The 27,500-nt window shown below is 44.7% G+C and overlaps 1 protein-coding gene across 1 annotated transcript in view; it reads left to right on the top strand.

The window, feature by feature from the left end:
- The window catches only part of LOC310778785 (membrane-associated guanylate kinase, WW and PDZ domain-containing protein 1-like), a gene marked incomplete at both ends in the record, with an annotated part of 57,254 nt that overhangs the window by 9,868 nt on the left and 19,886 nt on the right, over positions 1–27,500 (top strand). The window contains 12 exon segments of the mRNA XM_083639233.1: positions 45–164; positions 2,243–2,416; positions 5,191–5,368; positions 10,433–10,503; positions 11,665–11,832; positions 15,506–15,678; positions 18,230–18,338; positions 20,199–20,376; positions 21,712–22,276; positions 23,860–23,923; positions 24,190–24,402; positions 26,247–26,525. Of these exon segments, the coding sequence (XP_083495359.1) occupies positions 45–164; positions 2,243–2,416; positions 5,191–5,368; positions 10,433–10,503; positions 11,665–11,832; positions 15,506–15,678; positions 18,230–18,338; positions 20,199–20,376; positions 21,712–22,276; positions 23,860–23,923; positions 24,190–24,402; positions 26,247–26,525 (2,292 nt within the window).

Genomic DNA, 27,500 nt, shown 5'->3' with positions numbered 1-27,500 from the left:
ACCACAGCTTTGTCCCTTACTGATGACATCATCACGTGCTGCAGGTACGACGCGGCAGCCGCGTGACGGGGAGATCACGGGCGTGGACTACAACTTCGTCTCCATCGAGGAGTTCTTCTCTCTGGAGGAGTCAGGAGCCCTGCTGGAGAGCGGCAAGTTCAAGGGTACGAAACAAACGCACCTGAACTACGTGTGTGTGTGTGTGTGTGTGTGTGTGTGTGTGTGTGTGTGTGTGTGCACGAGCGTGCATGCGTTGGTGTGTGCATTAGATGGCCATGTATCCCTCTGACCAGTCTAATGTTGTAAAAATCAGTTGACTGTCCCTTAATATTTATTATTTAATATTTATATTGTATTGTATTTTTACAGAGTGAGGTAAACTGTATTTTTTTCAGTGGGGGGTGAATTTATATTTTTTTACAGTGTGGTGCAATCTGGGTACCCAGCGTCTATCGGGTCTGTCAACTATTAAGACTGACTCGGACAGGCGGCTGATATTTAGGTGTCCTCTTCCATCATTGTTTACAGTCTCATATGCAGTTATCTGTTTACTAGAAACTTCACAGGCTCGCTCAGCTCGGCCGCCGCGCGGCCTCACCCGCTGCTCGGCTGCTGTGTGGCCTCGCCTGCTCTATTGGCATGTGCAGCGCACAATTCCTCAACTTCGCATCACTGATGACATCACAATTGCTTGAGTTACCATCACTGATCACATCATGGAGTGTGTGAGTGACATTACTCAGCGTACAATTGCTCTACTTCGCCCTCACCCGCAGCTCGGCTGCTGCGTGGCCTCGCCTGCCCTATTGGCATGCGCAGCGCACAATTGCTCAACTCGAGTGACATCACTGATGATGTCATAGAGATTCTTCTTCTTCTGTGGTGTTTTATGGCTGTTGGCATCTTTTATGTTGCATTACTGCCTCCTTCTGGATTCATCCATCCACTGTTTCCCTACATTCTCTGTCATAGACATTGTGACATCATCAGTGCTGTCACTGATAATGTCGCCCATTTTGGTAAATGGTAAATGGACTGCATTTATATAGCGCTTTTATCCAAAGCACTTTACATACAGTGCCTACATTCACCCATTCACACACCGAAGGTGGCAAGCTGCCACCACACAGGGTGCTGGCACAGCCATCGGGAGAAATTTGGGGTTCAGTGTCTTGCCCAAGGACACTTCGACATGCGGACTGGAGGAGCCGGGGATCGAACCACCGACCTTCCGATTAGTGGACGATGCGCTCTACCTCCTGAGCCCCATTTTTACACACACATGTACTGTATATTATGTAGTATGCCTTTCTTTCTTTCTTTCTTTCTTTCTTTCTTTCTTTCTTTCTTTCTTTCTTTCTTTCTTTCTTTCTTTCTTTCTTTCTTTCTTGTGTTCTAAGTAAAAACTGAAAATAAAATATTGAAGAAAAAACACCTACCTAAACATGTATGGATCGATCAACTCCAACTGCATTCTTGTTTCAATCAGACTGTAAACAGCTACCATGGAGCAGGAAGAGGAAGTCTCTTCCAGATGCAGTGTGGGCTAAATGTGAAGTGATGGAAGTCGACCTGGTTCTGCTTTTTCTTTTTAACGTTCTTTTGGGAGGAGAGAGGATTTTCTCTCTCTAATCTCTCACTCCTCTCTCTCGCCTGTCTCTCCTGATCTTGCACGCTCTCTCTCTCTCTCTCTCTCTCTCTCTCTCTCTCTCTCTCTCTCCCTCTCTCTCTCTCTCTCTCTTTCACAACAGTAGCAGTTCCACTAATCTGAATGGGATTAATAGGCCTAAAATAGAAGCAATCACACACACACAAAAAATAAATAAATACGTCCACTCTACCTGTGCTTTCTCTATGCTAAAGCTAGGAAGCTGCACTAAAAACATAATGATACAAGAATAACTGATGGTTAAACCATGTTATGTGGTTTAACACATATCACTGACAATCTGACCATTTATACTGTACAATGTCAATAATATTGGGAGTAACAGAACAATTACAGAACATTATTAGCTAGCTAACCATAGCAACTGGTTAGCTAACCATCACTATGTTCTCGTTAACACATCTGATTAGCACACTACTGTAGCTAAAGTAGCTAGTTGCACACCCAGACCGTGCATCTATCAAGAGTTTAGCCTACTATGTCACATTAACCTACTGTACATTTGGAAACAAATCTAAACGTGCTTGTGTGCTTAGCAAATCAAATTTGATATTGATGTTCGTCCAATCACAGGGAACTACTACGGCACACCGCGCCCGGTCCACATCGGGCCGGAGAGTCCTCCAATCACGTACCAGGAGCACCGCAACCTGCTGAGGAACTTCAGGACGAGAAGCAAGTCTCTGAGCAACCTGGAGAAAGCTGTGGAGGAGGGAGGGGACAGCGAGGAGGACAGAGACCTGACAGGTACGCACACACACACACACACACACACACACACACACACACACACACACACACACACACACACACACACACACACACACACACACACAGTCACACACATGTTCTCGGAATGTTCTTTAAAAAAAAAGTAACCTTCAGAGAACCTGTAAAGCCCTTGGAAACCCAACAATAACCTTCTCTACCCATGTAATTTAGGGTCTTATGTGCATAATAGTTATTTAGTTAGTTAGTTAGTTAGTTTAGTTAGTTAGTTAGTTAGTTAGTTTAGTTAGTTAGTTAGTTAGTTAGTTAGTTTAGTTAGTTAGTTAGTTTAGTTAGTTAGTTAGTTAGTTAGTTAGTTTAGTTAGTTAGTTAGTTTAGTTAGTTTAGTTAGTTAGTTAGTTAGTTTAGTTAGTTAGTTAGTTAGTTAGTTAGTTTAGTTAGTTAGTTAGTTAGTTAGTTAGTTAGTTAGTTTAGTTAGTTAGGTATCTGGGGCCACATTACAGAAACTCCCTATCTTATGTCTTAAGTTAGGATAGGACTAGTTTAAGATAGGATTTTTTCTGATTTCGTATTACAGAAGCAAATCCTAACTAACTTTAGGAATCCTATCTTATCTTGCTAAATCCTATCTTATGTCTTGTTAGGAAATCCTAAATACTCATCCAGCATCGGTTATCAACTTTTCTGTCTGTTACCCTAGCAACCACTAGCAACAGACACCTCCTCCTTTCTCAACTCACGGGGAAGTAGGAGCGCTAGTAGCCTGCTATTAGCTAGTAGGTTAACGATGTGTGTTGTTGTCAAACATTTTTGAGATTGTGGGGCAATGGACCAAAAACGAAGGGCATTTAACTTCAAGGCAGATGAGTTGGAGGTCTTAGTGACCGCCGTAGAAAAGGTTAAAGACGTGCTTTTCGGAAAGTTTTCAGCCACCCTCACGCGGGAGGTGAAAGAGAGGGAATGGGCTAAAATAGCAGAAACCGTCTCTGCCGCATCTGGCAGACTCGCCCTTGGAAACTATATGTACCGAGGAGCCAAATAAATTGCTGATGGCTGTTGCTACCTCAGTTAAATTACGTGACATAGCAGGCTGAGATATTTTGGATATGTCGGCCACTTCAGTTTGAAAATCTCCCTCGCAAAAAACCGAAGTGCATTTGTAAGTTGTACTACAACCGGCAGAGTCTCAGCTCCTCGGCTAGCTGCAGTATCATGTCCCGGGGCAGTCTGTATCGATTAACGAGCGTTCTGTCATCAAAATGCAAAACGTCATTCGGGTCCCGCATGAGCCTTATGGCAAATAAATTGCGCCTGTTGACATTTTGTTGGTTTTGCAAATGTAATAACAGCGCAGCCATAACGTAGGTATGTAGGCTATAAATAGGCTATAAATTATAACCAGATGCAAGATGGCTGTTCTTCCAGTTGAAAATAGCGTATATTAGTTAGGACAGCATAGCTGGCATCTTAAAGTTAGGAGAGCTTTTTTAAGATTTTGGGGAGTTGGGATGGTTCTGTAATACACTTTTCCCATTTTAAATTAGGATGAGAATATTGACTTAGGAACTGTTGTTCTGTAATGGGTGTTTTCCTAAATCAAGTCCTAACTCTAATTACCATGGTTACCAATCATTTAGGATAGGATTTGGAATTTAGGAAGTTTCTGTAATGTCGCCCCTGGTATTTAGCCCCAATTAATCCTTGATTAGGGTCTGGACACACATCATCTGCCACTGATTCGCAGTTGTTGTTTTTTTTTGTTTATTTATTGACGCACATAAGTACATTTAACATAACATAACATAAGTACATTTAAGCACATAAGTACATTTGCCAGTTTGCACAGCGAGTTCCACCTCCGGCTGAAGGGTTATTTTATAGCTGGTCAAAAGTTCAACTTAAATATCAGCTTAGGATCTCTGGGTATGGTCAATCCAAGATAGGTGAGGTGGCCCTTTGCCAATTTGAATGGGACACTCTCCAGGAACCCAGGAGTGAAGAGATCAGAGAGAGGCATAAAGTCACTCTTTGTCCAGTTAATTGTGTATCCGGACAGCTTACCGAAGAAGGCGATTAGCTCCAGGAGAGGGGGGATCGATTTATGTAGATATAATATTGCGTTGTTGGCGTACAAACTGATATGTGTCTCATGACCTCCGACCTCTAGGCCTGCAATACTTGGGTGACGAGAGAGGGCAACCCTGCTGGACCGAGCGAAGTAATGGAAACCTGGTTGACTTATCACCATTAGTTATAAGTGAGCATGTTGGACTGGCGTATATGAGCTTTACCCAGGATATGAATGAATCACCAAACCCAAATCTGTGCAGTGACTCAAACATATAAGACTCAACCTGATGGAACACCTTCTGTGCATCCCATTGGTCTTACTGTGATCTGGTATATGGTGTTGAGGAGGCGTCTGACCTTGGCAACATTTTTAATTGCTCAAATTTGGCTGGGTGGTTAATAACACATTTTTCTGTGGCACATTTATTTTTTGGTTTCCAGGGCCTTTAAGGAATGTTCCCTGAAGGTTACCTGTTTGTGGGGTATCTTTTCCGCTGTGTTTCTGCTTTGTGGTTGTGGTTTCTGTTTTGCCATTGTGATTTCCAATTTGTTGTCGTGTTTTCTCTTTTGTTCATTTGATTTGCAATTTGTTGTTGTGTTTTTTGAGTTGTTGTGTTTTGTGACTTGATGTCTTTTGTTATTTGCCATTGTGTTTTGTAAGTTGTTGTGTTTTGTTATTTGTTGTGTTTTGCCCTTCACAGCCACCGTACTCTCTCCATCAGCTGGTTTGGCCGGAGCCCCGCCCACTGCTCTGCCTCTCAGCCAATCGTGGGAGTCGTCAGTAGGAATTCGGGAGGGAACGGAGAACGGGGTAGGAGTCAGAGGGAGAGGAGGAGGAGGTCCACTACCAGGGAACTGGGAGCTGGCCTTCAGCGACTCAGGAGAGCCGTACTACATCGAGTGAGTCCACACTGACTGTTACCAGAAATGGGGACTCGGACTTCCCACTTGGACTCAAGTCACACTCAAGTTGCACACAGTGACTTGAGACTTGTCCTCAAATGATTTGAGACTCGACTTGAACTTGATTTTGGGACTCGTGCACAATCTTTATTTGAATTTTTTCTGTGCATTAACATTAAGGAAATCTCTGCTAATAATGATCCTGATGCTGATACTGTATGCTAATAGGTAAAGTCCACCCTTTCCACCACTGTGCCATTGATGGTGACTGGGGGGGGTGAGTCTCCCTCCCCTTCCTGTAATCCACAATGACCTCCTTGGTCTTAGAGATGTTCAGGGAGAGGTGGTTGTCCTGGCACCACTGTTCCAGGGCATCCACCTCCTTCCTGTAGGCTGTCTCGTCCCCATTGGAGATCAGCCCCACAACCGCTGTGTCATCCGCAAACTTCACGATGGTGTTTGAAGTCTGTGTTGCCACACAGTCTTGGGTATAAAGGTCATACCAGAAGGGGCTGGAGACACAGCCCTGCGGCGCTCCTATGCTGATGGTCCAGCTTCTCTGGGCACTTGCTGGCTATGGGTGTGAGGGCTATGGGGTCATTGAGGCTGGTCACCTTCTGCTGTTTGGGAATGGGGATGATGGTGGCAGATTTGAAGCAGGAGGGGACAGTCCGGAGGGAGAGGGACTGGTTGAAAATGTCAGCTGCCCAGCTGGTGGGCGCAGGCCTTGAGGACCAACGTACTTGTACTTCATCCTCTGTGATGATGAGAGGGCAGTCCTGGTCTGGAGTGTTGGCGGGGGAGGGGTGTGAGGATGCAGGGCAGTTCAGGTTGGGTGGGTGAGGTGTTTGGGGTCTGTTGTTTTTCCCCCTTGAAGTCGGAAGCAGCATGTAGTCCTCTCCAAAGGTGTCTTGGGTTGTTGGAGTCAATTTTAGACAAATTTTTGACAAATTCCCTCTTTATTTTTTTTATAGTTGTTCTGAGGGTGTTTGTATTCCTCCAGTGATCCAGAGTTGAAGGCAGTGGTCCGTGTGTGGAGGGCTGCCTGGACATCACTGTTAATCCATGGTTTTTGGTTGGGCATGGTTTTTATTTTTATTGCAGGGACTACGTCCCTATGTACCTGATGAAGCTTGATACAGTGTGTGTGTACTCACTGAGGTTTCCCCCGGCCGTGAAGGCCTCTCCCAGTCCACGTGATCAAAACAATCCCTCAGAATGGCATCCGATTTGTCTGACCAATTGAGTTTAAACTTTCACTCAATTGAATTTCACAGATAAAAACAGCTACAGTTACACATGATGATGATTGTGATTAGGTTTGGGTACCGAAACCCGGTACCACTATTGGCCCATTTCCACCGCTGGTATCAGCGTGGCCCCGCCCAGCTCGTCTCGCTTTTTTGTCTCATTCCACCGATCAAAAACGTGGACAGCCCGGGTTGAGTCGGCGTTGAGTCGTGCTAGTTTTAGTCCCTGCTTTGTTGAGGTTCCAGTGCTGTGAACCCGGTACCATACCGTGACATGAAAACACTGCAGACTACAGTGTAAACTGTGTTTACTGTATCTACTGACTGTCAATGCTGGATACCAGTTTAGTGGAGCTTACCTTCTCTTCTGTTAATGTTATTTCCATCATCTTTTGTGTTGCTGCCTTCGGCTCTGGTGAAATAAAATCGATATCCTTGCTCAGCTTTAACATGACGGTGGTTTTCAATTGTTTTGAGAGAGAAAAAGTCCGCTCCTCGCGTTGGCTCCGCTAGGCTGGAGGCGGGGGTTTAGTGAAGCCGCGGTCTTGCCTGGTGAGATGCCGCCGGGGTAGAGGCTTCCCTTCTTCCTAGAGATGCTGCGATCAAGATTTTTCAATTCCGATCCGATTTCGATATTTTAGCTCAAAACCGATCCGATTCCGATCAAATTTCGATACCCGATTCGATACCGATTTCGATCCGATACCGATACAGCACATATTTAAGTCTCTCTATGCTGTCTGATAGCTAGCAGGCAACAAACATTTTTAGGGTTAGGTATGTATGTGTGTGCTTTGGTAATATAGTATGTAAACAATTTAGTTCATCTAATTCATTTGATGTAAAACTAAAACATAACAATCAAATTAGGGCTGGGCGATATGGCCTCTAAAGAATATTGCAATGTTTTTCGGCTATATCGCGATACACGATATATATCTCGATATTTTTGAAATCTCTCATAAATGCTCAATTTAACCCTTCAGGGTTCATACACATTTTGACCAATGGATTTCCATGACTTTATCATAAGTTCTTAACCTGTATTTTATGCACACCTGGGGTAAAAAAGAAGAAGAAAGAAAGGGCAAATGTTGTGAGCAAAGATGGATTTAATATTCCATAGCTCTGACCTAAGCAAATCTGACATCACTATTGTGATATAATATTTTTTTTAGTAAAGTGTATCACTCAATAGTCATTACAAAAAATAATGGCTTTTATAGAACCGAAAGCCTAGCTGCTTAGTCTGCAGATAAAACATAAAAAAATACATTTAGACTCTTATTGGCATGACGGCAACATATAAGCGGTCTGAATTTTGCATGGGGCCAGTTCTATAGTGAGGCATGGAAAGCCTCACTATACGCCATCTGTGTCGTTTCACTTTTGACTGAAAAATGATGCCTGTAGTCTAGATTAAAGAAAATACATGTATGTGATGTTGACAATTATGTAGGCTATGTGCGCATTCGTTTTCCTTATAGATCATGAGTGCTCCGCAGCTAGCTACGTTAGCTTGCATGTAACGTTAACGTTAGTTGATTTTGGAGACACAAACCCTGGACGTTACATTTTGAGTAGGCTAATGCATGAGGTTCTCTATGGTTTACGCCAGCTCTGGGAGTATGAAATGCTTTAAATGCGGGGGTTTTGGTCACAACAAGCTTGTGGAGCGCTTCCCTGCAACTAGATAGCCTAACCAGCTAGCTAACGTTAGCCCCGTTAGCCATCATCACAACAACTAACGTTAACGCCAAAACAAATCCGCTGCCTCATCCCCACGTTTGGTTTAGCGTAACGCCAGCTCAGACTTTCCCCTAATCTCAGAAACCTTGCGGGACATGTCTTGCAAATTGCAATAGTGGTTGTTTCTGTCAGCCACACTGGGGGCAGCCATGTTTTGCCAGTCTATGGTGCGGACGCGTGATTTCGAATCGCACATAGGTTAAGGACGGGTGTGTCTGACGTTTTGGCCTCTGTGTGCTGCTGCTGCTGCTGCTGCTGCATGCTGGATAGAAATCCTGGAGCGGAGTCATGGAACGGAGTGCTTATATCGGAGCCTTGGATCGGTCATTTTCGCTGGAATCCGATCCGATCCGATCCATGTTTTTTGGCTGATATCGCGCCGATATCCGATCACATGATCGGATCGCAGCATCTTTCTTCCTGTAGCGCCTCTCCGTCCCCCGTGCAGTGCATGCATGTGAGTTTGAGTAACAACAAAGTGATATCCATTCTCCTAGCCGATTGTCACATTTGCCCATGTACACTGTAGGTCATTTAGAGGCACCAGTATTTCATAAACAGTTTAAAAGTTCTGTGTATGGATTAAATTTTAACGTTATACGTTATAGCCTACTTCGGCTATGGGCGGAGGGCAGATATGCGGTCGCTATGACGACCAGGTGTGGGCGGAGGTGAGTAAACTTGCTATGGAAACAGAGTCTAGATCAAGTAGAGATGAGTAAGACCAGGTCGAGTAGAGCTGTACTGTGCTGTTATATGTGGTGGAAATGAGCCATATGGTACCAGTACCTTTACAACTGGTACTACCGGTAGCAACACAGATTTACGTGCCTCATTTAGGTGCCATGCCTGCGTGGCTGAGTATATTGCCCTCCGGTGCTCCAAAACTGACGCCACATGCACCTTCACTAACATTATAGTTTGGAGCCTCTTTAACACATTCACTGCCAGCCATTTTTTTTTTTACTGTAGGTAGGTTCTGCCAGAGGTTTTTTTTGAGGATTCTGGCTCATCTTTCAAGACCCGAGGATTCTTTTCTGCTAAGATTTTGTGAACACACAATATCTCAAAAGAACTAATAGAATGTGTGCTTTCTCTGTCTAAAAGAGTTAGTTTGTAGAGTTAGTAGTTATGTAAGCATTAGCAGTTGAATACAGCATGGTTTCAGCGTTAGAAAATTTATTCTGAGATAAACGGCTTTTTGTGAAATTCGATAGAACAGTCACTTTAACCATTCATTTTTGGCATCAGTAAGACCTAAACAATAGTTTTGAACAGTAATTTCCTCCATAACAGCAGGAAACACCCCTCTGCTTCCAACTCCTCCCTCCGTGGGCGTTCTTCTTGGCTGCAGCGGCCGTGTCACAAGCTTGTCACCAGTCTCACTGCTTTGCTGCTGCTGTGCGGCTGTGCCTGTCTGCGCGGCCGCTCTTTGAGGAAGTCTGGATGGACTCGCTCGCATCTTGGAGTTTTGGTTGAGAGCTTTGATGAAGCTTTTGCGATTCTGTGTGTGTTTCAAAGTGTGTTCCACCCGTAATCTATTGTGCAAATTTGCAATCCCGCACTGCCAGCAATCAGCGCGAAAACGAAAGCGTTTTCGCCAATCCATTTTCATGAGAATGGCTTCGTCACACTGCTTTTTGCTTGCCTTCCTATAGTCAGGAAAGAACTGTCGCCACTTAGTGGGTCGGTGGAATGGGTTGTACACGTTGTACACGTCCAATACTTATATAAGAGATGTAAAAGGGTTAGATGCACATCCCACGGTCAAAAAAAAAAAAATCATTTTTTTGACGTATTAATACGTCATTGGCAGTGAACGGTTGGAATTTTTTTGACGTATTAATACGTCATTGGCAGTGAACGTGTTAAAAAAATCCAATTTAAAATCAACTTTAATTTAATTTTTATTTTAAAAAGTATTGGTTGAGACACCGGTACCATTTTAAAAGTATTGTCTTAGCACCGGGATCAGAAAAATACTAAACGATACCCATCCCTATTGTGAAGATGATGATGATGATGATGGTGGTGGTGATGAAGATGTCTTTGTGTCTGTCAGTCACGTCTCCAAGACGACCAGCTGGCTGGATCCACGAACTCACAACAAAGAGACGCCTCCCTGTACAGAGTGTAAGATACACACACACACACACACACACACACACACACACACACACACACACACACACACACACACACACACACACACACACACACACACACACACAGAACTCACAGATCAGAGTAGATCTTTAACGAAGGAGCACTTTTCATGTTCCTTTTTCTAAACTGTACTTTTCTTACTGGAGTCTATTTTTGAGCCAGTAATCTGCTTTTGAATTCATTCCATGTGTCCACTGTTCATATCTGACTTGAGGCTCTCCTTATTTGTTTGATTAGCCTAGCTGCTCTACTTAATTTTAAAATGTATTTTAAATAGCTTTACTGTGCACAGGTCCGCACACTTGGTAGGTAAATACTTTATTGATCCCGAAGGAGATCACGGATGATGTCACAGTGGGATTTATGACATCACAGCGGGACTATCACTGTGGGACAGAGAATCAGAGAAACAAACAGACAGAGCCCCAGCTCCCATACTGTAGGCTAAATGTATACGTGTCTGTTCTGTTTCGATCTGTTGCTGTTATTTTCATGTGTAAGGCACTGGGCTGCTTGTGTTATTATTACTGTTGTTAAGCGGTGCAGCCTCTTCTATAAGTGTGTCCGTGTGTAGCATGAGATGTCCGTCCGTTCGTAGCCTAAGCCACTCCTCCTCCGGGCTCCACAAGCGAACAAGAGAGAGAGTGGTTGAGCGAGGTCGGGAGTGAATGGAGAGAGAGAGTGGTTGAGCGAGGTCGGGAGTGAATGGAGAGAGAGAGTGGCAACCTAAAGCTGCCGCAACATCATCGTCAATGCGACACACAGATTAGCCAATTAGCTTTCTAAACTTCCTAACGCGTTCAAACGATCTACTTCACCTCCTACCTCCGCAACCGAGCAACGGATTTCAACACGGTTTGCACCATTGGAATCAGCGTGACTTGTACTTGTTAAGTCTCAGTCTCGTATTGAGCCCGTCGTTTCTTACATACGTAGTCTAGTGTACTAAACCTGCACTGCTTACGTCAACACCTGGGCGTGATTTTATACTGAGAATATTCTGTATCTGTGAAAGGTGCTATACAAATAAATGTTACTGACTTCCTGTCCCGTGTTTGTACTTCCTGTCCCGTATCTTGACGTCCTGTCCCACATCTGTACTTCCTGTGTGTGTGTGTGTGTGTGTAGTGCCAGAGTTCACGGAGCAGCCCAGCCAGCTGAAGGGTTACTCCATCCACACCCGCTTGTCCAAAGGCCCCCGAGGCTTCGGCTTCAACATCGTTGGAGGAAGTCGACCCAGAGAGTTCCTCCAGGTGTACAGCGTGACGCCGGGAGGGCCTCCCGCACTCAACACAGGTACGACTTCTTTTCTTTTTTATTATTATTATTATTATTTTTACTCTGGTCTGGTAATAACGTTGCGTGTTCTCGGCCAGTTATAATGACGATGCCGCTGTGTAGTAAGAATATCAGACACTAGCGCTGTGGCCAGGTAAACAAACATGTTACATGTCAGGTTACATGATGTAAGGCAATCGGCGTCTTCCAGCTTAGCTGACAGCACAAGAGTCAAATCAACAGGCCTGAGCCTCACTGAGGTCCGCAGACCGCTGGGTGCGTTTGTTTGTGTCCCCGGCGCATGCCGGTGTGAATTCCCCATGTTTAAAACAGTTTTGTTGGCACAAAGGCCCGTGCCCAGCCAGAAAACTAGAGGCTATATGAAGCTCCACCTCACGTTATTCGGCTGTGCAATGGAGTGGGGCGAGGAGGAACGAATTCCACCCAAACCTAGTCTGCAAAAAATAAAAAAATAAATAAAAATAATAATAATAATAATAATAATAATAATCAATCAAAATTCCACATGATCAAATCAATTCCTTAAAGCAGCTACGAGCAACTTTTTCGATTGTTATTAAACAGTATAAATTTAATATCAATGCATCACATCTTACCTCTAATAGTCGACGAGACCAAAGCCGTGTGTATCTGAGATTGCTCCCTTAGGTGATTATTAAGTCTATAGTCTGTCTAAACTCGCGCCAACAGGGGGCTCTCTAGAGCGACCGGACCGGGTAACCCGGAAGTGAAACGCGGAAGTGAAACAAGGAAGTGAAACGCAGCTGCCTTCCAACGCCGTTTGCGCTGCCTAGCAACATAACATAAACAATGTGAACGCCACGCATACTCGCGGGAACATCTCTCGTTATATTCTAACAGGTTTTTTGGAAGTTATTTTGTGGTTATGGCCGAAGTGGCTGCTGCAAACCGTTTCATTTCACTTCCTGATCTGCCCTGGCTACAGACACACTAACACTGGCCGATTCACTCGGGGTTCAAGCGAGACTACTCTGCGTTGCTCTCGTCGACTATTAGAGGTAAGATGTGATGCATTGATATTAAATTTATACTGTTTAATAACAATCGAAAAAGTTGCTCGTAGCTGCTTTAACGATCAATTATCGATTTTCGATAATTGATGAACATCCCTAGCTTAAAGCGTAAAAGTGATTCACATTCATGACGATTATCCTGCTGAATCCAAATTACCACTCCCATAAACCTTTGTTAGCCACAGACCTAATTTGATGCATTTAAGTGAAATCCCCTTTCTAAAACCCCATTGACTTTTCCCTGTAAGATCCAGGAAGTCCAGGACTTCCACCTTCCGCCTACAAAAATATATCATCACTGCAGTACTCTTTCTGTCTGTAGCTTTCTCCTATTTACTGCCCCTCCTCTCTCTCTCTCTCTCTCTCTCTCTCTCTCTCTCTCTCTCTCTCTCTCTCTCTCTCTCTCTCTCTCTCTCTCTCTCTAGAGGATTATGTTGCTGTTTGGTTTTGCTTTATATTCTCATGGATAAAATCTCATGATCTACAACTAATCCACACACACACACACACACACACACACACACACACACACACACACACACACACACACACACACACACACACACACACACACACACACACACACACACACACACACACAGAGGGTCCTCTCTCCCACACACCATCAGACCTGCTCACGTGCATCACGGATAATACTCAGGAATGCAGTACACACGCACACGCACACGCACACACACACACACACACACACACACACACACACACACACACACACACACACACACACACACACACACACACACACACACACACACACACACACACTCACTCTCTCTCTCTCTCCTGGGAAAGAGAGGAGAGTTATCAAGACATTTCTGCTCTGGCAAACTGCTAAAAGTGCAGGAAAGTAGAAAACAGTAGGAATGAAAAGGCAGCAACACGTGAGAACACGAGAAAACTGTTAAAAAAAACGAGCAAAACAAAAACAGTAGGCTTATTCCTGAAAATAGTAGAAAACTAGTAAACAGTAGTTTCACAATGGTTTATGGTTCTAATTCTGGTGCCATGCCATTATTCATATAACCCTAACCCTATTATTCAGACACTCTAATATTCTGAAACTCCAATAGGCCGAGAAACGTCCCATTGGACCGAAAGCCCATTTGTCCAACAGCCCATGATCGTGAAAATGAAAAGTCCATTAAGTCAAGTCAAGTCAAGTTTATTTGTATAGCACATTTCATACACAGAGGCAATTCAAAGTGCTTCACATAAAATGGTTGACAGGAAAATAAAAGAAGAGAAGAGAGTAAAATGGACATTTAAAAGCATCACAACAAAACTTAAAAAAAAGAGTATAAAAAGTGCAATAAGCAACAGGCGCAGCAGTTGCAGAAAGAGCTAAAACTTATAGAGGACTCATTGGGTTTGCATAGTAGCTGTCAGCAGTTAAAAGCGACGGTAAACATAAAAGTCTTTAGTCTATTTTTAAAAGTAAGTAAGGTTGGGGCAGATCTGAGGTCTTCAGGCAATTTGTTCCAGCTTTCATTAGTCTGAAAATACACTGTCCTTCAAATAGAAAAAATACACTGTCTCCTTCAAATAGAAAAAAATACGCTGTCTCGCTTCAAATAGAAAGATTCATGCCTGCAACCAGCCCTGCCTCCTAATGTTTTCCCCGGTTGATTGAGACCATCTGTGTATGCCAATGGTGTCACTCTGCATAATAATTAGCCATGTGCTTGTTTGTTTGAGGAATGATGGAAGAATGATCTCATTCTGCATAATAATTAGCCATGTGCTTCTGTTTGTCTGAGAAATGATGGAAGAATGATGTCATTCTGCATAATAATTAGCCATGTGCTTCTGTTTCTTTGAGAAACATGGAAGAATGATGTCATTCTGCATAATAATTAGCCATGTGCTTCTGTTGGTTTGAGGGAAGATTCAGTGTGACAGTGAATCTTTCTAACTCCAGGGACAGTGTATTATACAAATACAGGGACAAATGGGCTTTTGGTCCAATGGGGCATTTTTCGGACTATTGTTTTCGGAATAATGGGGTGTCCCCCTAAAGCCCAATTTATACTTGGTCTGTCGACACTTTTGAAACAGTCGCCGACAGAAATTAGGACTTGAGTCGACACTTTCAAGTGTAGGCGAGCAGCAGTGTCTGCTACCTAGTGACATTTTTAGTGTCGCTGACTACGTCACATAGCAAGTCTGATTGGCTATATAGATGGCACGTGCGCTTGACTTCCTTGTTTTGGTTTTCACTGAAATTAAATTAATGAACGTGTCCCCGCTATTTTTATCAGCCTGTCATTGATGTATGACTTTGTGAAAATCACAAAGAACATCGTGACCAATTTCCCAGAGAGAGAGGAGGTGAGTTGTGTGGTTGTGTGTCGTTTATATGCGGCTGCAGTCAAGTAGGTTAAATCCGAGGTGGTTTCACTGTGCATTCCCTCTCTTCTTTTCTCTTGGCTGTCTGCACTAGTTCTTATAGCGTTCGAGTGTCACGTGACCGTTGAGCCTAGATGAGTGTTCACTGAAGTATAAATGCAACACCATGAGTGACACTTTCTTTTTCATCTGCGACCATGTGCTGAGCGACACTTTCTAATAAGTATAAATGAAGCTTTACAGTTCTCCTCTCTCCTCTCCTCCTGCAGCTGACATCCTGCTCTATATCAATGAGAGCTGTGTGTTAGGACAGTCCCATAAGGAGGTGGTTGAGATGCTGAAGTCGGTGCCGATGGGTCAGAGTGTGGACGTGGTGCTGAGGAGAGGGTACCCCATGCTCTACAACCCAGACGGATGTCCCAAACAGAGTCTGGACCCCGCGGTACCAACAGCACACACACAACAGCTGCATCTAATGTAGATAGATGGTACCAACAGCACACACACAACAGCTGCATCTAATGTAGATAGATGGTACCAACAGCACACACACAACAGCTGCATCTAATGTAGATAGATGGTACCAACAGCACACACACAACAGCTGCATCTAATGTAGATAGATGGTACCAACAGCACACACACAACAGCTGCATCTAATGTAGATAGATGGTACCAACAGCACACACACACAACAGCTGCATCTAATGTAGATAGATGGTACCAACAGCACACACACAACAGCTGCATCTAATGTCTGCACTGCACTGTTGTGTTGCACGTTAAACTGCTGCTCTAGACTGTTTTTATAATGTTTTTATTGTCTTATTTGTTTTTATGTATGTACTTTGTACGACACTTTTTGCAACCCAAATTGCCCTTTTGGGACACTTAATAAATCTTGAATCTTGAATCTTGCAGCTAGATTCAGTTCTTGACTGTAATGCAGTGGTTCTCAACGTGAGGTCTGGGGACCACCAGGGGTCCTTGTTGTGATCATAGATTCTCTGTTATCTCCCTACAATACAGACAGTCTGTTATGTCTCTACCTACAATACAGACAGTCTGTTATGTCTCTACCTACAATACAGACAGTCTGTTATGTCTCTACCTACAATACAGACAGTCTGTTATGTCTCTACCTACAATACAGACAGTCTGTTATGTCTCTACCTACAATACAGACAGTCTGTTATGTCTCTACCTACAATACAGACAGTCTGTTATGTCTCTACCTACAATACAGACAGTCTGTTATGTCTCTACCTACAATACAGACAGTCTGTTATGTCTCTACCTACAATACAGACAGTCTGTTATGTCTCTACCTACAATACAGACAGTCTGTTATGTCTCTACCTACAATACAGACAGTCTGTTATGTCTCTACCTACAATACAGACAGTCTGTTATGTCTCTACCTACAATACAGACAGTCTGTTATGCCTCTACCTACAATACAGTCTGTTATGTCTCTACCTACAATACAGACAGTCTGTTATGTCTCTACCTACAATACAGACAGTCTGTTATGTCTCTACCTACAATACAGACAGTCTGTTATGTCTCTACCTACAATACATACAGTCTGTTATGTCTCTACCTACAATACAGACAGTCTGTTATGTCTCTACCTACAATACAGACAGTCTGTTATGTCTCTACCTACAATACAGTCTGTTATGTCTCTACCTACAATACAGACAGTCTGTTATGTCTCTACCTACAATACAGTCTGTTATGTCTCTACCTACAATACAGACAGTCTGTTATGTCTCTACCTACAATACAGACAGTCTGTTATGTCTCTACCTACAATACAGACAGTCTGTTATGTCTCTACCTACAATACAGACAGTCTGTTATCTCTCTACCTACAATACAGACAGTATGTTATCTCCCTACAATACAGACAGTCTGTTATGTCTCTACCTACAATACAGACAGTCTGTTATGTCTCTACCTACAATACAGACAGTCTGTTATGCCTCTACCTACAATACAGTCTGTTATGTCTCTACCTACAATACAGACAGTCTGTTATGTCTCTACCTACAATACAGACAGTCTGTTATGTCTCTACCTACAATACAGACAGTCTGTTATGTCTCTACCTACAATACAGTCTGTTATGTCTCTACCTACAATACAGACAGTCTGTTATGTCTCTACCTACAATACAGACAGTCTGTTATGTCTCTACCTACAATACAGACAGTCTGTTATGTCTCTACCTACAATACAGACAGTCTGTTATCTCTCTACCTACAATACAGACAGTATGTTATCTCCCTACAATACAGACAGTCTGTTATGTCTCTACCTACAATACAGACAGTCTGTTATGTCTCTACCTACAATACAGACAGTCTGTTATGCCTCTACCTACAATACAGTCTGTTATGTCTCTACCTACAATACAGACAGTCTGTTATGTCTCTACCTACAATACAGACAGTCTGTTATGTCTCTACCTACAATACAGTCTGTTATGTCTCTACCTACAATACAGACAGTCTGTTATGTCTCTACCTACAATACAGACAGTCTGTTATGTCTCTACCTACAATACAGACAGTCTGTTATGTCTCTACCTACAATACAGACAGTATGTTATCTCTCTACCTACAATACAGACAGTCTGTTCTGGACTCAATCATATCTGACAATAAAAAATATTCTTTGATTTTGGTCTGAGAGACAAAACAAATGTCTGTGGCTCAAACACAAAATCAGGTGTTTGATATGAGAAAATGTTGAGAATCACTGCTGTAATGTAGCCTTTAGATTTTGTATTTGTTTGTTTTTTTGTAGAAGAAGCACAGGTATCATGTTATGACAGCAAGCAGAAATAAAAGTGTTTGTTTCTAAAACTGCCCAACAAAATGTTTCATGTAACTGAGCTGAAATCTCAGCAGTTGCATTGTATCAACAGTCTCATCAAGTAACCATATACACCGTTACCCCCCCCCCCCCCCCCCCCCCCCCAGCAGCCCCAGACGCCCAGTGAGCCGCCCCACCCCCCCGGCCTGGCCAACCTGAACCGAGCGCTCCCTCACCTCACCTACAGCCGTACGCTGGACGCCAACGGCAACACAGCCGGTGAGCGAGCTACACCACTTCCTGAACACACAGGAAGCACCCAGCAGAGCGGGCAGGGCTTACAGATCAGGACGGGGCTACACGTTGACCGCTAAACCAATGAAGTAAAACAACTGGTAAAACAATGAAGTCGACCACTAAACCAATGAAATTATCAATTGGTGGGATTACAGGTTTGATCTGTAGCTAACATTAGCAGCTAGCGATCTGTAGCTAACATTAGCAGCTAGCAATCTGTAGCTTACTTTAGCAGTTACAGAGCAGGTAATAATAGCATTGATGTTAACTATGCTTCGACCTCTAAGCCAATTACATCGATCTGTAGCCCTGCCCCGTTCCGCAGGCTGCAGCTGCTGTCTCGATGGCCGAACCAATGAAATCATCAGTGGCCAGAGGAGTACAGGTTGGCTTAACCAATGAAATCATCAATAGGACTACAGGTTCGACATGTAGCCCCGCCCCGTTCAGCAGGCTGCAGCTGGGTATACTTGGAACACCCAGAGTAATTGAAAAGAGAACAGCAGTGGGTTGCACCAGCTGTGCGTAAGTTGAAACGTAAGCTAGTTTGAACGTAAAGTCTCACTAAGTCCGAGTTTACGCACTACTAAAAATATTTGGGTTGCACCAAGTGAAATAGTTACAACGTAGGCATAAGTTAGAACTTAAATTTTACACCTACGTCTTACTAGGTGTAAAGTCCTCCGTAAAATAAGCATTGGCACGGATTGCAACTTGGCACCGTGGCGCATCGTTGTTTTGCGTCGGTAACGCGCTCTCCGTGATCAATAATTACACCCTTTGATATTGATGACTCACGCTTTTGTTTCCCACAAGCTGCAGCACTGCATACAAATTAAAATAACCGCAACAATTTAGCAGGCAGGATGGTGCTAAATTAGCCTACAATACTGATAGAGCTCACAGATAAACGTTAACAGTAATATGAACCTAAACGAACGTTACTCAATAACGTTCTCATTTGGTTAGTGTTGATGAAATATAAAAGCACTAATTTGCGGTGGGCAACATGTCCTGTTTTCACTCCACTTACTTAAACAACGGTAAATAAACACCGTTTCCACCGTGCTTTTCACTGATTGGTCACAGATACTGTACACGTCATTTTCTGCGACACTATTTTGGCTAGTGTGAGGTTTAAGGACTACTAGTTAAGATGTATCTTACGTCTCCGTGGTGCAACTCAACAAAGACACAACTTTAGTGTCAAACTAACTAGTTTGAACGTAGCAGTTAGTGTGGACTTTACACCCTAACTTAAGACAGAACTTACGTTCAGCTGGTGCAACAGGCTGCAGAAGTCCAAAATGCTTGATCGTCACGTGACTCACGTAGCTATGAGCACTATTGTAGCTAGTTCCAAGAATAGTTCCAGGAAGTACGTGGCGGGCTGTTTGAATGCATAAAATAAAGCAGATAATATACAATTTGATTCTTTAAACATCTCTTTCAAAGTACATCACAATATTGTATTGTATATTTTGGAATGCACTTGCAATTTCTGTCTCTTTTCTTTTTGTCTTCTGAATACTGATATGACCGCTATGTTGCATACTTACACTAAGACAAATTCCTTGTATCTAATCTTTACATACTGTGACGATAAAAGTGATTCTGATTGTGGTATAAGTGAAGTGGTCCATTGTGCTGCAATTCTATAGCACTACTTGGGGGGTGGTATATATAAAAAGGGGAGAAAATCCAGATTCAGTCTTACAATGACATAATGTGCCATTTAACTCAAAAGACCAGTTTAAATGTGAATTGTTTGACTTTCTCTGCTGCAGACAGCATCCCAACATCACCCACGATTCATAACCTGTCAATCTGTCTGTATGTCAGGCCTGGGCCAAATTCCGCCCTCCTACACTGCTCAGCCAATGACAAACGGGTTCACGGGCCCGCCCACTCCCACTCCTACTTCCTCTGACCCCCTGCTGGGCCCGCCCCCTCTTCCAGAGAGGACGTCAGCCAATCACAGCGACTCTGACGGAGGTTTGTCCAACGCTGGAACACGAAGGTAATAATTACTATTAGTAGTAGTAGTAGCAGCACAAGTACTTCTAGTGATAGTAGTAGAAGCATTTTTGGAGCCAGAAGCAGCTAGCTTGAGACCAGGGGGTTTCTCACAGAGCCACAGCATCGCCTGCTCTTGGTTTATGATCGTTGAGCTGCGCGATCACTGGACAGGCGACCTGTCAATCACGCTTTATCGTAAATTTCAGGGATTCCCAAACTTTTCTGACCAAGTACCACTACGTACCAAATTTCCCAGGGACCACTTCCATTGCGTATACCACCCCCCCCCCCCCAAATAAAATTTGCTGATTTAACCATGCAATAGCAGCAGAAAGGCTAAATAACAATATAAGGCTACTAGCTGGTTCAAAATGGACACACACGGACACACACACACACACAGGTCAGCTCACTACCGATGGTTAATCCACACACACACCCACACACACACACACACACACACACACACACACACACCTGCCAACATCAGACTGTGAAAAAGAGGACCCCTTTGAAAAGTGTTTTTCCCCTCGCCAAAATTTTGCCTAACTTATTTAGCTACCTTCAATTCCTTATTCATATGATACCAGAAACTTCACTCTGGCTTTAAAACTGAGCCTGCTGCAGCCTCTGAAAGTAAATGTTCAAAATTGTGATGTTTCCCAAATATCGCGATATTTCCGAAAATCGGCTCAATCCGGCAACTGCTCAGGGTTAATGTGTATGTAAAAAAAAAAAAAAAAAATTGCAATTCTCTAGCGGCCCACCAGGCGGAGCCCCGCGACCACCAGTGGTCCGCGGACTACAGTTTGGGAACCAGTGGTCTATTTGACTCTAATGGGACCATCATTTACTACATGAACATCATGCTGTATTGAAGAAGACTTGAAACTAGAAATTGAGACCATAAACTCATTAGGAAAGTGTTCACTGAGGCCATACATCAGTGAGAAGTAGGCTCATTTTCCCATTGACTTCTACAGTATACAATCAGTCAGTGGAGTGCCATTAGAAAGAATGCAGGTTTAAGGCACTTCCACATGTGCTTCATTTTTCAGCCCTGGAGCTACCCGCTGAGTAGAAGTAGTATGCACTAAAACATTTTCTTATACATGTATGTCTAAAACTTTGTAATAAATGTTTCTTCATTCTCTATTCACCTTATGTTCCAACACAGGGCTCAGCCAGTTACTTCCTATTGTGTTGACACTTCCTGTGACAGTACAGTACTAGTGAGCAGGTAAAACAGAAGGTGTTTTGAACAGGAAGTCATAACACAACTGGGTCAAGTGGGTGGGGCTACATAAGGTGAACATGTCACTCCTCTTCCTCCCAGGTCTTCTCTGATTGGCTACAACAGCAGCTCGCTCCCTGCCCCTTCCTCCTCCTCGCTCCTCCACCACCAGAGCTCCAAGTCATCGGAGAGCGACGTGTCGTCCTCTACGCTCCCCATGAAGCGGCCCCTCCCCCAGCCTGAAGCCCCGCCCGTTGGCCCTAACAGCCCCGCCCCCTCCGCCACGCCCCCCGGTGCCCCTGTCCAGCGCCCGCCCGTGCCCCAGACCTCCCTCACCCTCGCGCCGCCCAGGGAGGTCCCCCCCTGTGGCTTCAACGGGTGTCCGGCCAACCACCGGGGGGCAACCTCCCCTGGCGCCGCCCGGCCCGGCATGGGCGTGGCACCCCCTCTCGGGCCGGTGGCCCCTGGGGGAGTGGAGCTGGTGCCGGTGGCCCTTGGGCGCAGCGAGGGAGGGGGGCTGGGGTTCGGCGTGACGGCAGGGGGGCAAGGGGGCCAGCTGGCCGTGGTGAGACGGGTTTGGGACCGCAGGCAGTGCCCCTCCCTGCAGCCAGGGGATGCTATCGTCAAGATCAACGGAGCCGACGTGCAGAGCCTCAGCTTCGCCAAGGTTAGAGAGTATTACTGTATGATTATTATCAGGGCTCCGAACAGCAGCACTGGAGCCATTTTTTCTTCTCATTATTCTTTGAGAAGAAAAGTGCAGCAAAGACCGTAAGACCAGAACTCACCAAAATAGGCAGGTGGGTTCTAAATTCCAAATTCAACACCCATATTACTCAGGCACATAATGACACGTCATGCACACAGGGTGCCCAACCCTCATGGGTTTATAAGACACCAAATAGATTATCGTTGCAGTGGTACATTAAAACAACATACTGCTCAAACAATACAATATCATCTCGGAAACCTTGCAGGACATGTTTTGCAAATTGCAATAGCGTTGTTTTGTTATCATCTGAAACTGTGAACAGAAACATTGGCGGCAGCCATGTTTTGCCAGGTGCGGCTGCGTGTGACGTCACGAGCACGCGACATCAATATACTGTAGCTCCGCTTCCAATGCAAACAAAGCCAAGTTGGTGCCGTAATATCGGCTGTTATTTATCGGAAAAAAGTCCATTATCAGAATCTATATTATTATTACTGTATATAAAAGGGAGCTAGGGCTCTGTTTGTTTGTCTGTTTGTCGAGTGGCGTCAGCGGAGGACCAAAATGTGAGACTCATTAGCCAATGAACAGCCAGGAATGGGTCTCGCGCTACTTCTGCATGCTAAAATAAAGCCGATAATGTACAATTTGATTCAAGGGATGAAAAACCCTTTCAAAGTACAACACAAACTGTCTATTTTGCTGCAACTCGACAGTGCTGCTTTTTTTACTCAAGAGTTCCACTTTCTACTTCCTGGAAAAAAACTGATCCATTGGAGTGAATGGAGATGTCGGAACTCTTGTGTTTGTCTATCTGTCCCACTGATGACATCATCAGTGATGTCATAAATTCACTCTCTCACGCACCCACACAAATTAAGTCATCAGTGATGTCATAAATTGTGACATCATCAGTGATGTCAGAGGCATTGTGACATCACACACACACACACACACACACACACACACACACGAGACAGACACACACAAAGTCCCAGTGATGATGTCATCAGTGATGTCATACATTTTGACATCAGTGATGTCATAAGAGGTTGTGATGTCATCAGTGATGTCATAAAAGCAGTTGTGACATAATCAGTGATGTCATAAGAGTCACACTGATGTGCCATGATGTGATGATGTCATAATAATGCAGAATGGCCATATCGGCCGATAATTTATCGGTCCGATAATAATCGTGCATCCCTACCCCCCAATTATACAACTCAAACTCCGCCCATGGTGGCATTGGCTGATATCTGATTCATATCAGATTTATTTCCAGAGATGAATGAAGCCCCAAATGGATCTGAGAATATCTGATGGCATGTGTTTTCTTCCTGTTTACATAATACATCATAACACATATCTGATCTGGGCTACATCAACATCACATGTCACATGTGATCTGAATTGGGTCACTTTTACCAGAAAGTCTAAATGTGGCCTAAGGTTCCAGATTAGTTTGTGGGTCCAGGAGGGGCAGACTGATATATCTGGACTGAAGCTGCTCAAAACTCCCATGCTGCCTGTCTCAGGTGCAGAGGATCCTCCAGGAACACACCAAACAGGGAGAGGTGGTGCTACTGGTCTACAGAGGAGGTACTCGCGCACACGCACGCACGCACGCACACACACGCACACACACACACACACACACACACACACACACACACACACACACACACACACACACACACAATTGTACAATTATAACATGACTGGCAATTAAACACATTGTGCTGAACAAAATGTAATTTTCAAAAACTAGCAAAAACAGCTCCTACATTAGAAACCAGACTGAGATGAAAAAATATTTAGTTTGAAAACATTAAAACATTTTCAACTTTTATTTGATTTCCCTCCAGGTCCGGTGTCCTCGCCAGTCGTCACCCCCAACCTCTACAAGCTTCTCCCCTCGCCTCACAGCCCCGCCTCCTCCTCGCACGCCCCCATTTCAGCCGAATTGCCTTCCCCACCCACGGGTGCCTTGTTGGGGGGCGTCCCCCCCCTCAGCCAGGCTGGCTTGGCCCTCAGCAGCCCCCAAGAGGGGCCCCTACCGGCCCCAGGGAGCCACCAAGGTAAAGACACCACTCTCTACAATTGTGCCCTCGAGCAAGGCAGGTGACTCCCCACTCATGCTGTGGGAAATTGTGTCACTAATCTGCTACATCAATATCAAAGTATGCTCAATGTTGAATACGCTTCTGTCCGTACTCTGTGTTCATTTCGTCCGTATTTGTGCACGTTTTCTAAAAAGCTCGCGAATACGGACGAAACGGAGCAGTACCACACTCACTCACACTTTTGACTCTCTACTGCCCTCTAGTATTGCTAAAAGGGAGGTTTATATTGAAAAGAAAATAGCATGGGACCTGTTTTGACAATGAATGCCCTTTAAAGAATCACAATCACAGATGGTTAAAGGAGGACTTTGCATCATTACAGCTTTGACCTTTTTTCCTGCACCCAGTGGTGGAAATGGGGAGAACGCATGGGAACGGAGTTCCCAAAGTAAACCTTGAGAGGGAACGGCGAGAACGAGAGGGGGAACGACATTCCTCCTCAGAGTTCCCTTAAAAATATATTGCAATGCAGTGGAGAGCAGAGGAGTGGAGAGCAGAGCAGTGGAGAGCAGAGGAGTGGAGAGCAGAGCGGTGGAGAGCAGAGCAGTGGAGATCAGAGGAGTGGAGTGCAGAGCGGTGGAGAGCAGAGGAGTGGAGAGCAGAGCGGTGGAGAGCAGAGGAGTGGAGAGCAGAGCAGTGGAGAGCAGAGGAGTGGAGAGCAGAGCGGTGGAGAGCAGAGGAGTGGAGAGCAGAGCAGTGGAGAGCAGAGGAGTGGAGAGCAGAGGAGTGGAGAGCAGAGCGGTGGAGTGCAGAGGAGTGGAGAGCAGAGCAGTGGAGAGCAGAGGAGTGGAGAGCAGAGCAGTGGAGAGCAGAGGAGTGGAGAGCAGAGCAGTGGAGAGCAGAGGAGTGGAGAGCAGAGGAGTGGAGAGCAGAGCGGTGGAGAGCAGAGCAGTGGAAAGAGGGCAGCATGAAAGGACCAGAGAATACTAGGAGAAAGCTGAATAAGCAGGGTCAATGTCAATGTGTCTAGTCAAGTGTCAAGTCTGTCATGAATCAAATCAAGGGTAGCTTAAATAATCAGTAGATCTCGGCAATCTTATTTAAAGACCACATGAACCCAAGTGGCACGAGGGTCGGTGACGTATCAGCCTGAAAACAGATATTGCCTGAGATGAAAGAGGGTTGAGAGAGGCGGGCCGTACGTAGCGTGTTGATGATTTGATTTGAAAGTTCTGGGCACTGGAGTTGGCGTTGGCCAATCCTGGCGTGTTCCGCTCCCAAATCGAGCGTGTTCTGGCGCTAGAGTGGGCTCCAGGAGAACCAGCTTGGAGCGTCGACTAGCCACAGTAAAGAGCTGCGGTAAATACAATATTCCTGGAATGCGAGTTTACCAAGTTCACATGTCCTATGAATTCTACATCAAATGGAGACATTACCATTTGCTTTATTTTGTATGTTACATACCTGGCCAAGTTATTAGTTAGTTTATGGGCTAGAAATTCTGCCAGGTTACAGGCAGTAGGCGGCCATTTGCCTGCAGAATTTTGACAGCTGCCATGATATGATTGGTTGAAATGGGGTAGAAATTTGATAGTACTTTGTCACGTCACCATAGTGTAGATTAGAGTTATGAATGAAATCCTGAAAAATGAACTTTTGATGTGAAAAAGTGTGAAAAACTAAAAAAACAAATGTTTGTGATTTTCTCAAGTCTTTCTCAATTAACAAGTCCCAGACTTCATCTCCAGCTTCCCAGTCCGAATGCATGAACGCTCAAGTCCGAGTCATCAGTGCCTCAAGTCCAAGTTGAGTCAGACTTGGACTCGACTACAACACTGCCTCCTTGTGGTTGTTCCTAGCAGCGCCTCCTGCTCAGTCCCCTAACGGGGCGTCGACCCTCGTCCAGAGCACCAGCTTCCTCGACTCAGTTCCTGTGACGCTCACCCTGGAGCCCCGTGATTGGCTGGGAGTGGAGGAGAGCGCAGGGGGACCTCCTCCAATCAGAGGGGGCAGTGGGGGAGGAGGCGTGGCCAAAGACCTGAGAGGAGGCGGGGCTAAGACTGTGGAGGTAGAGCTCAGGAGGCGGCCAGGAGAAGGATTTGGATTCGTCATCGCCTCTCAGGACGTGACCAATGGGGGTGAGTCTTACTGCCTTCAACAGAGTACTGCAGGGTTCACATATCTTTGTAAACTCGGAAGTTAGCATCCCCTGGTTGCCTCGTCTGGAAGTCAGTGGGATTTTTGTATGTGGATTTGTTTAAACGGCTAGGCTCGCCCGTCCTGCAGCTCGCATACGCGCGGCCTCGCCCACAACTCGGCTGCTGCGTGGCCTCGCCTGCTCTATTGGCAAGTTTACATACGCGTGGGTGTGTGTGTGTGTGTGTGTGTGTGTGTGTGTGTGTGTGCCCCTTAAGTTTTTATGCCTCCGCCGGCGATAGCCAGGCCGGAGGCATTATGGATCCGGGTTGTCCGTCCGTACGTACGTACGGCTGTCCGTCCGTCCGTACGATGTTTGTTAACGCGATATCTGAGGAACGCCTGGACGGAATTTCATCAAATTTGCCTCAAACATCGACTTAGACTCAAGGATGATCTGATTAGATGTTGGTGGTCAAAGGTCAAAGGTCAAGGTCACTTTGACCTCTCGAACGGCATTTTCAAGCTTGTTAACGCGATATCTGAGGAACGCCTGGACGGAATTTCATCAAATTTGCCTCAAACATCGACTTAGACTCAAGGATGATCTGATTAGATTTTGGTGGTCAAAGGTCAAAGGTCAAGGTCACTGTGACCTCTCGAACGCCATTTTCAAGCTTGTTAACGCGATATCTCAGGAATGCCTTGACGGAATTTAATCAAACTTGTCTCAAACATCGACTTGGAGTCAAGGATGAACTGATTAGATTTTGGTGGTCAAAGGTCAAAGGTCAAGGTGAGCTCTCCAACGCCATTTTCAAGCTTGTTAACGCGATATCTCAGGAATGCCTTGACGGAATTTAATCAAACTTGTCTCAAACATCGACTTGGACTCAAGGATGAACTGATTACATTTTGGTGGTCAAAGTTCAAGGTCACTGTGACCTCTCACACACCCAATTTCCAAGCTCTGTAAC

This window comes from Poromitra crassiceps (genome assembly GCF_964638095.1).
Source record: "Poromitra crassiceps genome assembly, chromosome: 6".
In the NCBI taxonomy this organism is placed as follows: domain Eukaryota; kingdom Metazoa; phylum Chordata; class Actinopteri; order Beryciformes; family Melamphaidae; genus Poromitra; species Poromitra crassiceps.
Note: the sequence above shows the minus strand (reverse complement) of the source record. Positions and strands in the feature narration are given on the sequence as shown.